Below are 12,926 nucleotides of genomic sequence, written 5' to 3'. Positions count from 1 at the left end.
GTTAGTCACAAACATCAGAACGGCAAACAGAAGAGAACTTCTGACTTGATCTTTGGAAGACACACTTGTGGACACATACAACAATGAGACGAGTCTTGAATATATAGGTATACATTAACAGATTAAGTTCGTTTAGACACGATAACGTGTAGAGTTTAATCCGCTCTACCGTCAAGTAGTAAAGTAGTATGGCACCGACAAAGGTTTATAAAATACGAACAGTAATATTTCAAAAGTTTATGAAATATTTTTTGGGTGTCATCAGAACGTAACTGATAAAACCATTATACAGTTTAATGCAAGCTCTGAAAACTTAAAGGCATTTTTTTAAAAGAAACATTCACAATGAAAATGAAGATTTTTAAAATTTAATAGCGCGTTCAATCAATCTAAACTTTTGAATTTATGGACCACACATTCTCATCCCGATAATTAAAAAACGTCATTCATTTATCCACAAGGTAATCACACCAGTTAGTTCATCTTCCTGCCCGTCTATCTATGTATCTACATGTCTGTCTTCTGTATGTACGTCTCGCTGTCTAGCAATATATCAATACAACCCTGTCAACTTTTACGTTAGAACAATTAGCTCTGACAGTCACTTAAATTTGAGCATAATAATTTATATATCTCCTTTGGAACGCTCGACTTCGTGCCTGATGAAGATTTACATTTCCTACTTTCCTAATTATCTTTACTTTTAACTGTTATCAACAACAATTATTCTAGCTATTATCTTGAACTCTTTTCATAGTGTCGTACGGTATTTGGTACCAATTAGTGTTTTTTTTTTCTTGTAGGTGAAAAGAAAATCAATATTTCAACCCCTCGTGTTTTTCCTCGAGTGTTGTTTGTACCACTGGTTTCACACTAAATTTTCTGTGTTGGTTTAGTTCTCTACAGTTTTGCGATCTTCTTATTTTTTATACATAAAATGACAATCTAGTACTTCAGTGTCAGGTGGCTGGTTTATAATTTTTCACTGAACTTGACGCGATGAATTTATCAGTCAAGCAAAGGCTTATCATATTACCGTGACGTTTTCTCTCTGTAACAGTTCTATAGTTTGGAACTATATGCTGCTAGTTCAGAGAGTAAGCTTATAATAATTACATCGATACTGTAGAACTACGCAGATAGTCCGATAGTTTAGAACTACGCCGTCGTATAGAACTATTGTAACAAATGAATGCAGCACTACTTGACAGATGTATATAATTTAATAATGTTTTATTTACATATAACAGCACTGAAATAGACGAACACTTTAGCTCGTATGTCCACAAATGCACATATACAAATATTAATAGAAGAAATTAAAATTAATAGAATTCTGTGTCATTAATACCATTATGACACGCATGATGTATAGGCGTTAAAAATGAATACAAAATCGTCTTGAGACGTGGTCATGTATTTACATTTTGATATCATCTGAAAACAAGAATCGGAATCGGAAATAAATATTTACAATGTAAATATACCGTGAAGATCGTGTCTGAAATCTAGGAATTTTTCCTTAAAGGAGCGTTTCAACGTGGTTCAGAGTTTAAGATAAAATACATTGTCGTCCTTGTAAGCCACACATCTTGTCAAAATTATCCTTTGGATATTATTACAATGTGGATTCCATGAAGGATGTCTCACTATAGGTGGTTACATAAACACACTGTCTGGTGATCATTGGACTTCGGTGATACCTACAATGGTAAGTGAAATAAACTTGCTGTGGTGAATGAATGACGTAAAACTATAAGATCATGAAAATCAGGACATAGTGATTACAAATACAATACAGTGATATACAGTGCAAAATGAGACAATACATTGGAATACACAGGATGCAACAAGGCACGCATTATACCATACAATACAAATACACATACAGCACACGATAAAACAATGTAATACAGGACAGCATAAGACACAATACTGTTATTAAATATAGTATTCAATATTGTGAATACACTACTAGTACTACTGGAAAAAGCACTAAATAATACGTTAAAATCTACGCATACCTTACATCCGTCCACCTCCCATCTCTTGTGATGTTCATTAAAATAACCACATCTGTACTGCTTCACAACGAAGGCAAAGTTGATACTACCTAAGCCTAAAATTGCACAAACAAAGAATTTGGAAGTTTTTAAGAAATTATATGTACCTAATTGATAGAAATACACGTAAATAATTGTTCAAACAAACGGAATACGAACATGTAATGTAATGCATGTCCATATAAATCTGACTGATAAGAGACATACATACATACATACATACATACATACATACATACATACATACGTACGTACGTACGCACGCACGCACGCACGCACGCACGCACGCACGCACGCACGCACGCACACACACACACATACATACATACATATATACATACATACATACATACATACATACATACATACATACAAAAAACGTACACGTACTCGCACGGATTCCATCACTCACCCACCCACCCACTCAAGCACACACACACACACACACACACACACTCACTCACTCACTCACTCACTCACTCACTCACTCACTCACTCACTCACTCACTCACTCACTCACTCACTCACTCACTCACTCACTCTCTCAATCAATGATTGATTTACTCACACCATTTCACACCATTTTGAGGTGACACTGAATAAAGAACAAAACAAAACTTACTGGAGGGGAGGTCAAACCCAAATAAATAAGTTGCATCGTAGATGATTTCATCTTCGGGTATAAATGTCTGTGATTGAGTTCCATGTAAAACCAACGATGTAGAGTATTGATGTCTTCCTCTGTAGTGATGACTAACATTACTAAAACTGTCGATGTACATGTACAAAGTTGTATTCATCATCAATGATTGGGAATGGTTCAAGGTAACGATCAAAGCGTGAAGTATCTTCAAGTCCTAGAAATACAAGGTATATACTGGTAAGGAACACAATTTAGATTATTTACATTAGTGCCATTCGTTCCTATTGTATTCATTAAAAAAAACATAATCAATAGGATTGTAACTTTGTAACTCCGTAAACCCACACCCACAACCCAAGATAAAAACTCAACCCGGAACACAAAATACAACAAGGCCTTCTTCTTCTTTTTTCAATTACAGTAATGGATCGTGGCCAAAATAGCTTATTATAGTATGTGTCACTTTTTACAGGAACTGTTGCATGATCTTGACACATGAGTAGATGGCACTATGACCATCTGTCAATGTCATTCTGATCAACAATGACAGGTACAAAACACAAAACACAATACGTATTGCAGGTAGAAGTATCTCTGCAATTTGTAGTCATGCGGTGATGACCATGGCAAAGTCCGTGAGTCTAATTAATAGAAATTGGGAAGTCTTCAGAGACATGCATGACCAGATATTGACATTGTCTGAACTGGTGTAATGTTCTAAAACATAATTAAAAAATATATATCACCGTCACATTCCATTCGTAATGGTAAACATCGTCTTCACCAAAGTGGTAAACATCTAGAACGGAATAGGTTGCTGACCGGTTGCCATTATTACTCAACCTTATTTCAATATCCTCTGTTGAATTATTAACTAAAAAAACATAACAGAAATGACTAAATAAGTTGATATCCTTTGAACTATTTGCACTGAATTCAAAGAATAAAATTTAATATACATAAGACACAGTGTTGATTTACATGTGACGTAACGTTGTACAATGGAGGGTAATAAAAGAGAAGAACATGCATGCTGCAAGAATATGCAGGTTTATTGCTAGTATTGCTGGTAGTGAAAGAAATAATACACACACACATATACATACATACATACATACATACATACATACATACATACATACATACATACATACATGCATGCATACATACATACATACATACATACATACATACATACATACATACATACATACATACATACATACATACATACATACATACATACATACATACATACATACATAGACAGACATATATATATATATATATATATATATATATATATATATATATATATATATATATATATATATATATATAATGATATTACTGAAGCTAATAAATAATTAATATTTCAATAAATATTATATTAACCGTTGAAATTGGCACCACTTTTATCAGTAAATGATAACAGTAGTATTCCATTTGTAAAACCATCTGAACTAACGAGATTGTGGTAGCTGCTAGAACCGAATACCTGCAGGAAGAAACAACGAGAATAAGTCGTGAGGTAATTCGTGCAATCTACATATATCAAACTTACTAGTTTTAACTTTTAACATTGACAATTCTCAGTTACATTTGCATTCGAAAGATACATAGTTTAGTGGCTGGAAAACGAAATCTACAACGACAACTGTGTTCGTTAAATATAACTACGGAACAATTATATATTTGCAATCTAGTATGTTGATTTCGATACAAATCATAACGTAGAGGGCGTCTCCTCCTAGATGGTAGAGGGAATGTAAGTACTTACTACTCTGTTTACTGACTCGTTCTTTGCAAGGTTTGGAAATAGATATTTTGATGAAGGAATTGTGAATCCACTGCCGTCTTCCAGCATTAAAGATTTGTGACAAAGTTGTTCAATGGTATTACTTTCGACATGTAACTCCAGTGAAGGCGTTTTCAAAGTCATCGACGCAGTGTCTAGATTTGTCTTATTTATCAAAAATGTGGACAGACTCTCGGCTGTTTCAAAAATCGAATTTGTCAGAACTTGCACTTGTTTGGTTACGGACTGTCCTCCAACTGCGTCGACCACGGTATCCATATCAAATAAGTACCTTTCCATGTCAAGAAGGATATCTTTAACATGAACAAATAAATGCAGGTATGTTTTCCCAAAATGTTAATGTTTGGTGTTGGTTACACATGAAATATACAAAGTCAATAACCAGATAGAAACAAAGTAAGTATAACATACACAATATAGTCACACTTAATATTTAGGATCAAAACAGCAGTGATACAATATGATGAATTAAGGTGGTAAAAGGTAAACCAAGACTGTGGATTTGTTTTTTCGAATCGCTGAGTTACCCAGAAATCACGACCTATATTATGAGGGTGGACAAGGGGTATTTTCATACTTTGCATTAAATCGTGTCTTTTTGAAATTTTCGCGCAAATTTGTAAAACTTTGCAATAAAGTCCGTAAAATGGTAATTCAGTAGTCGGTGTACTGCCTAATCAACTGTTTATTTTGACTGTAATCCGTAAAAAGTACCATGACTGTTCTTCGTACACGTAAAAGAAAAAATACATACAAATACAAATGTACTGTAATAGTACTACGATTCAATACAAGCAACAAAATCTTAGACTGTAATTTGCTATACATGTATTTTAATGTTGTACAGTTTGATATGGGTTTGTCTTACACCAAGCTGTGCATCACAATTTCAAAGCCGGGTTCCCTGTTCCGAATATACGTGTCTACTGTTCAATGTTTTGATACTGGGTGGTATGATACGTCAATATACCACCAGAGCGCATACTTTTGGTCCCAAAATTTCAAAATGTTTCAGCGGTGGGGGGGGGGGGGGTGCCGCTCCATCGTTTTAGTAGTTCCCGCCTAGTTGTATTGTTGACCTATGGCTTGTAGAATTGCCTACATCTCCAAGGAACATATTCAACAGACAGTCATTGAAACCTGTGTGTCAAAAATGTAGGGAGACACTGACTGCTCATCTCACCATCGGTATGGTTTCATGAGTTTTACATAACATGCATAAGGAATGCATGCATTAGAATGTCCTTCCAGCAACTTTCCACTTTAACTGTAAAATGTCAACTCCATAGCAATTTATTCTCTTCATAATTTCGTAAATTGTGGGGGTTTTTCCCTCGTTAATGAAAAAATTAAATTGTGGTTTTTTTTTCATCGTTAATGTAAAAATTGAAATTTCATTACACTTATTTTTTCTGTAAATCGTACCTAGGTACCCCCGGCCCCTTGCCCACCCTCTAGTATGTAATGATTATGTCCTATCTGAATATCGATAAGAGCTCCATCAGTTGCTTAAAACATGACTGTCCTCCTAGAGGTTTGAATGATGCAGGAATACTTAAATATGAAATAAAAGTATACAAGAACCATATATGATACCATTACAGAGCACCCAGGCCAAGAAAGGGGATGTTTTACACAGAACTATTTTTAAATGTTTGTAATAGTTGAATGTTAAATGTTTATGCATACCTTGTGATACTATAACACTTTCTTCATGTGTAAAGTTTAAATCAGCTAGGCCATAGGTCATGTTAAGTAACGTTCCAAGTCCTGTAACAATCTGTGGACAATAACATTATACTCGTCACATAATCTTGAAGCGATAAAGCTGGAGGAAAAACATGGTTACACAACTTTTAATAACATCTCCGCCTCCACACTCTATGGTTAGCCAATTAACTGTACACAATTATCATGCATGAAGGATTTTAAGTAATTAATCAACTTAATTGGCCAGTTAGCCAATTACTTTATGATTCAATCAAGTGAATAGATTTAGGACTTTGAGTAATTCCGCGTATATTTTGAACTTTGACCATTTCAAGGTATTATAAATTAATGCATGCATCATAATGTATTTTATTATTAATACATAATAATATACATACATACATACATACATACATACATACATACATACATACATACATACATACATACATGCATACATACACCTATTTATCCTTTATCTTTTATATTAATTATTCAGCAGTCATTGCCCAATAACAGGAAAGTTTAGTGTTAGTGCAGGCAGGAGGAAACCGGAGTACCCGGGGAAAACCTGCGTTGTTCGGTAGAGTCAAACTGAACGACACTATTCTTACTTACAGAGTGGTAAATTTAATCAAACCCAGCCGACACCTGGCTGTAGAGGTAAGAAGCGTATGAGCTAACCGTTCGGCCACCGACAACCCAATGTATGCATTTATGTATGCATGTGCATGTTTGTGTGTTGTGGATGCGATGTATGTGTTTATGTTCTGGCATTCTCCTTCTCAAAGTTCTTAGCGTTAACCTGGCATAGGGACCTGGGTTCTATGTGCACTGCTTTGAGAGTGGGGGTTGTAGTGCCGGGATGTGCATGTATATAGTTTGTTTAGAGTGCATAGGTGTATCATTGCAAATAACGAAACTCTATAGAAAGTAAATCTGTTTTCCACTTTAATCAAAAGGCTATTAAACAAAGATTCAAGTAATATCAGGCACAAAAATCTCGCAAATAAAGTTTTTAAAATATCAGATGGACAGATAAGGCATACATATATTCATTACCTTTGTCGACGTAGCATTGGATATGGAACCATTCAAAGTACATTTCTGTTCTCGGATGGTTACGATTGAATCTTTTACGTGAACAACTGAAAACAAATACAAATTAATAATTATTTTTGCAAGGTGATAACCTGGAATTATCTCAGAGTTGTACATGTTCTGTGATACGAGATGGCTTTACCGTTCTCTACAAATATACGCAACAGAACATGTGCGGTCATATGTGTGCGCGCATGCAATTGTACAGTCCATTGCCTTATCTTTGAATTAAAGGTCTGGGCGGCATAGCTTATAAACTATTATGTCGTTTCGCCCCCCCCCCCCTCCATTGACGCTGGGCTGTATTTCTCTGAGTCACATACTGACGACATATACACACAAAAAAAGAATACAATGCTTCTTCATTTATTCATCTACTCTCAAAGAATCTATACAACATACAGCGGTAACATGTAACTCACCTAAGCAAAATGGTAGTTCACATACAACTTCTTTCGTTGGTGATCCTTCACATTCATAGTCAGGGTCCTGGTTGAGGCATTCCCTGGTAAAGAGTTGTGTACCATTACCACATGTCACAGAACACTCTGTCGATGGCTTCCAATCTGACCAATTACCAGCGGCTATCGATTTCGCATTTGAAACTGTGGCTTGAGTGGTAAACACTACATCAGAGTGCAAGACGTCACCTGTCAATCACCATACGTCACAAATCATACACTGATTTGCAATTACAAATGTATAACATTATGCGTCGTACACGTAGAGTCACATATTCACCCAATTTTCACAAAACAACAACAACGTTAAAGCAAAAAAACGTCTTTTAAATGATGTACATTACCTGCACAGGCATCTTGTTGACATGTTACTTCTTGTATGGCAGGCCCTTCGCAGTCTTCTCCTATATCAGCTTTCACGCACTCTCTGCTGTAAAGTTGTGTGCCCTCACCACACGTAACCGAACACTCAGTCGATGGTGTCCAGTCTGTCCAGTTACTGGGAGCTACAATAATCAATACAAATCGAAACGGCATATAATTTACTCGATTTGCAATGACACGAAATCTCTTTCCTCTTGTAGTTAGATTATCTCTGTCTTTTGATGTATGTGGATATTCGACTGAATTGAATCCTACGCAAACCAAAGTAAGTCGACATTTCCTCGTTTCATTTATATCGGTATAATGATTAACTACTCTGTTATGTGAAGGCTTCACATACAGATTAATCAATTCAACCGGGACATTACATCACAAAATGTGAAACAACTTTATACACAAGACATATTTTCTTAGTCGATATTTCTCTCTGTGTGCCTTTAAACCATAATTATTCTATTCACGAAAAGAACAATCTACGATTGCAAATTAAAGAAGGTTATTCCCTCTTTCAATCTCATTAAAGTGAACGTCTGTAGCTAAACAGAATGAATTTATGTTTTATGAAAATTTGTGATGTTTTAAATGTCCATTTTGATAACTTTCATAATTTTGTATCAATTCTTTTGTGATGTAACTTTTGTTTCTCCTTGAGTAAAATGAAATTTAAAAAAAAAAATACACGAAAAAAACACAAAAACTGAAGAATGTATTGATATAGACAATTAAGAGATTTAGCGGCGATTGTCTTGGCGAATGCGAAATCCCATTCAACATACTGAGAGAATGAAGAATGAAGATGTGCCTACAATAACAGATACATAATTCATCTTGGTATTTAAAATGGCAATCTAAGATATATGTAAAACTTTCAACGCCACGACCGTGAAATTAAGCCCCCATGCAGCGTGTAATGCAAAGTTATTTTAAGGTGTCTTGCATCAGGAAACCAAATTAACATGATATGAACATGATATGGTGAATCCATATTTGAAAACGACAAACCATGTGTACTGACTCGAAAGAAAGAAGCGTAGAGCTGGAAGAATGTTATTTAGACATCTATATTACTTAGCAGTGCCAAAGTATGATAGGTTAGAGACTCTTTAATATAACTGTATAATGTGTTTACGTACGTACGCCTTCACATATGAACCATAACAGATTACCACAGTTAGAGTTTGCCCACGGACAGGCTGCATCACTCGCTGAACAGCTGTCAATAAACAAAGACCTGTGAATAAACGGACAGACGGACGGACGGACAGACAGACAGACAGACAGACAGACAGACAGACAGACAGACAGACAGACAGACAGACAGACATGATGGTTGGACGGCAGGATAGCTAGCTGAGTGGGTGGGCGGGTGGGGGGGGTGATTATCTGGGAAGACGGATGCGTGGATGAAGAGACGCAGCTGTATGTTTGGATGGATAGGCCGATAGACAAGACAAGTCAAGACAAGACAAGGATATGAAGATGATGGATGGATACTCTGACTTATGAATGGAGGGATGGCTTGCGTTTGATAAAGTGTGTATTACTTTATAAAATGTTTCGTGTAGAGAATGCTCAATTAATACTTAAATTGATTACAGTAACGCTGTCTTTAACAACACGGCATTAGGGATATTAGAAACCAATCATCTGACTAATGGAGCAATTATTAATCATTGACTAATGGGGTTATCAACCAATCAGTCATCCTTTGGGAAGAATGAATATGTGCCACTAGTCCTTCAATTCAATGCTTACTCAAAAACATAAAACACTAGTGTTCAGATCTAGAATGCATGTGTTCTATTCTTGTTCTGAACCGTGACTTACTTTGTGTACAAAAACTGTTACAGTGTTCTGATGCGTCAACAGTGTTCTGGTTTATACGATTTTGAACATATGTTATGCGTTCAAAATAAAAACACTGTGTTCTAAATCTGAACACACGCGTTCTAGTATTTATATTGAACACATATACTGCGTTCAAAATCTGTTACAATTAAGTGTTCAGGAACTGAACACATCACTTTAGAGTGACTTACTCCAGCCTAATACACTCGCTGTTTCCGTGCGGTTCTCCATCTGCAAACGGTGTATAAGGAATTATTTTTCCGTCACCGGTGTGTACCTGTCCCCCATCTACTAACAAGGCGTCGATCCATACAACATAGTTGTTATCACCATAAGCAACCTGGCTGCCAGATATTACAGCTTGCTCTATCTCTAGCTGTTTTTGTTGGTCCAGTATCTTGACAAGTTTTAAACCGAATCTGTTACACACTTCTACTACTTCATCCTTGGATTTCCGATTTATTGCGAGTAATGACGAGTCTAGAAATAATATTATAGAGTATCAAATGAAATATATGATAAGGATTGAAACTCAAACAACCTAACGAATCTACGAACTTGAGGAATTCGAAAGGATGTCTAAAAAAATCATCAAAAAACCCCAAAACACACAAAAACCACGATGAACTTACTATTAGTAATAATTAGTCTTGAATCACGACCAGGGAACTAATTTCTTACGAGTAACGTTTCGCCTGTTCTAACAGGTCGACAGGCTTTAATTTTTGTCAAATTGTCCGTTTTCTGGCTTTACTGCTAGGTGGATAATTGACGGACTAGTATAGCATAGATCCATGTATGAGTCTGACTGACTTTTCCTTGATTCGTTAGGGTGATGGTGTTCGCTACCCACGAATATGGTCATGTATATTTTTGTATAAAAAATATGCATTAAGGAATGAGTGAGACAGTCCGAATTAATAGATGCAATCCGATGTTTCGAATCAAAATTCTTTATCAAAGATATCAAGGCACGACATATAGTAGGTTAACACCTGACTATATATCTGAATAGTTTTGTATGGTGTCCATAGTGAGAATGCACAGTAAGAACGATTTCTTGACAAATATTGATTAATACATAATGTGGATGACTATACTTACTCGAAAATTCACATACGCTACGAAAAATACGATCGCAGTTAGAACTGTACCAACTGCAAGATGTTGTGTCGCACCTGTTTTATACAAGAATAATAATGCCTTGTTTAGGGAAATATTCCTTCAGACATACATACATACATACATACATACATACATACATACATACATACATACATACATACACACACATGCAGGCAGGCAGGCAGGCAGACAGACAGACAGACAGACAGACAGACAGACAGGTGGTCAGGCAGGCAGACAGGCAGACAGACAGACAGACAGACAGACAGACAGACAGACAGGCAGGCAGGCAGGCAGGCAGGCAGGCAGACAGACAGACAGACAGACAGACAGACAGACAGACAGACAGACAGACAGACAGACAGACGGACAGATTTGAACTACACTAGGTCCCGCTTTATTTTACAATCTGGTACACCGTGAACTTATAACTGATAAGCCATTCTTTAAAAAAAATGATGTGTCTTGATAATATTCTTTTCAGACTTATGTCATTCTCGTTTAGAAATTCATATTTTAAACTTTCACAAAACTGTATGAAGTCCATCTCTACCATCTTTAGCACACTGAAAATGTGCATGTCACAATGGTGACGTTTTATTCTGTCTTCAAAATCTTATTTCGTGTACGATTGACTCTAATATAAGACCACATGGAAGAACAGACAACATGCTAAATGGCAAAGTGTGCAATTTAAACGTGTGTAGGATAATATTGATACCTACTGGAAATAAACGCATCTACCAGATGATGGTTCGCTTGGAGCAAAGGCTGTGTATGTTAAGGGTTGTCCATCTGACAGTTGTATCGCTCTACTTGTATCGTCGATCACTGCATCCATCCAGAAAATATTACCCGTTTCACCAATGTCAACGATATGGCTATGTACCGCCTGTCGCTTTTCTTCACTTGCGATCTGTACCAGCCTCATTCCCAGACTCTCACATAACGCTACTGCGTCGTCGTGCTGTCCCATTGTAAATATTCGTAGATCGGATGCAGAACCTTAGGGGCGAGATCGATAGTTCAACGTAGGATTAAAAAAACTAAATTCTTCTAATTAGGCCTAAGACTTCTAACTTGAAAGTTGAAAATTGTTTCAGACAACACAATCACTTTCAAATCAGTATGTAGTAGTATATCGTGCTACAATCTGATGAAAATCCAATTGTATTGTACTATGGCAGGCCGAGTAGGCCAAAAAGAACATTTTGAAATTCCAATTTTTTTATATTGCTTGTACGATTTTTATTATGTCCATTTTTTAATATTAATTCTACGATTTTTATATCTACTTTCACTTTTTAAATATAGTTTTCTCTTATCTTATTTACATTTCAAGGTGTTTTTTTCATTTTTTCATATAAACAAAATGAACACTATTCACTGAATGCAAAGTTGTAGTTCATTAGCGCCATAAACACGCTTGACTTTTAGTGTAGCTGTGTGTCTGTTGATATTTGTGAGTCGAAGAGGGTTGTCTATTTTTTTTACACGTTTCACCTCACATGTTCACTATGTACTGCAATCACAGAATGGTATTTATAAAACTTACCCCCACGCACAGACAGATAGACAGACAGGCATACAGACAGACAGACAGACAGCCACATACAACCAAAAGAGTATCGAGAACACAGAACCTGTAACTAAACTAAACTGTCAGTTTGAAATTCCTGCTTTTTGCAATTTTAATTTTATTATTAGTGAGACGTGCGAAAACTTTAATATCCCACACAGGTCATTGACTCACTGCTTATTGTTGCTTAGGA

The 12,926-nt window shown here is 36.0% G+C and overlaps 1 protein-coding gene across 1 annotated transcript; it reads right to left on the bottom strand.

Moving 5' to 3' along the window:
- Positions 1–1,549: 1,549 nt before the first annotated feature.
- On the bottom strand, positions 1,550–4,224 carry LOC144446950 (polycystin-1-like protein 2). Its single transcript, XM_078136802.1, has 5 exons — positions 4,102–4,224; positions 3,453–3,580; positions 2,686–2,920; positions 2,025–2,119; positions 1,550–1,703 (listed from the first exon to the last, which is right to left on the bottom strand). The coding sequence occupies exons 3-5, from the start codon at positions 2,864–2,866 to the stop codon at positions 1,650–1,652; spliced, it is 330 nt and encodes a 109-aa protein (XP_077992928.1). The 5' UTR covers positions 2,867–2,920; positions 3,453–3,580; positions 4,102–4,224; the 3' UTR covers positions 1,550–1,649.
- Between the last annotated feature and the right edge of the window lie 8,702 nt (positions 4,225–12,926).

Source organism: Glandiceps talaboti, chromosome 2 (genome assembly GCF_964340395.1).
Source record: "Glandiceps talaboti chromosome 2, keGlaTala1.1, whole genome shotgun sequence".
NCBI lineage: Eukaryota > Metazoa > Hemichordata > Enteropneusta > Spengelidae > Glandiceps > Glandiceps talaboti.
Note: the sequence above shows the minus strand (reverse complement) of the source record. Positions and strands in the feature narration are given on the sequence as shown.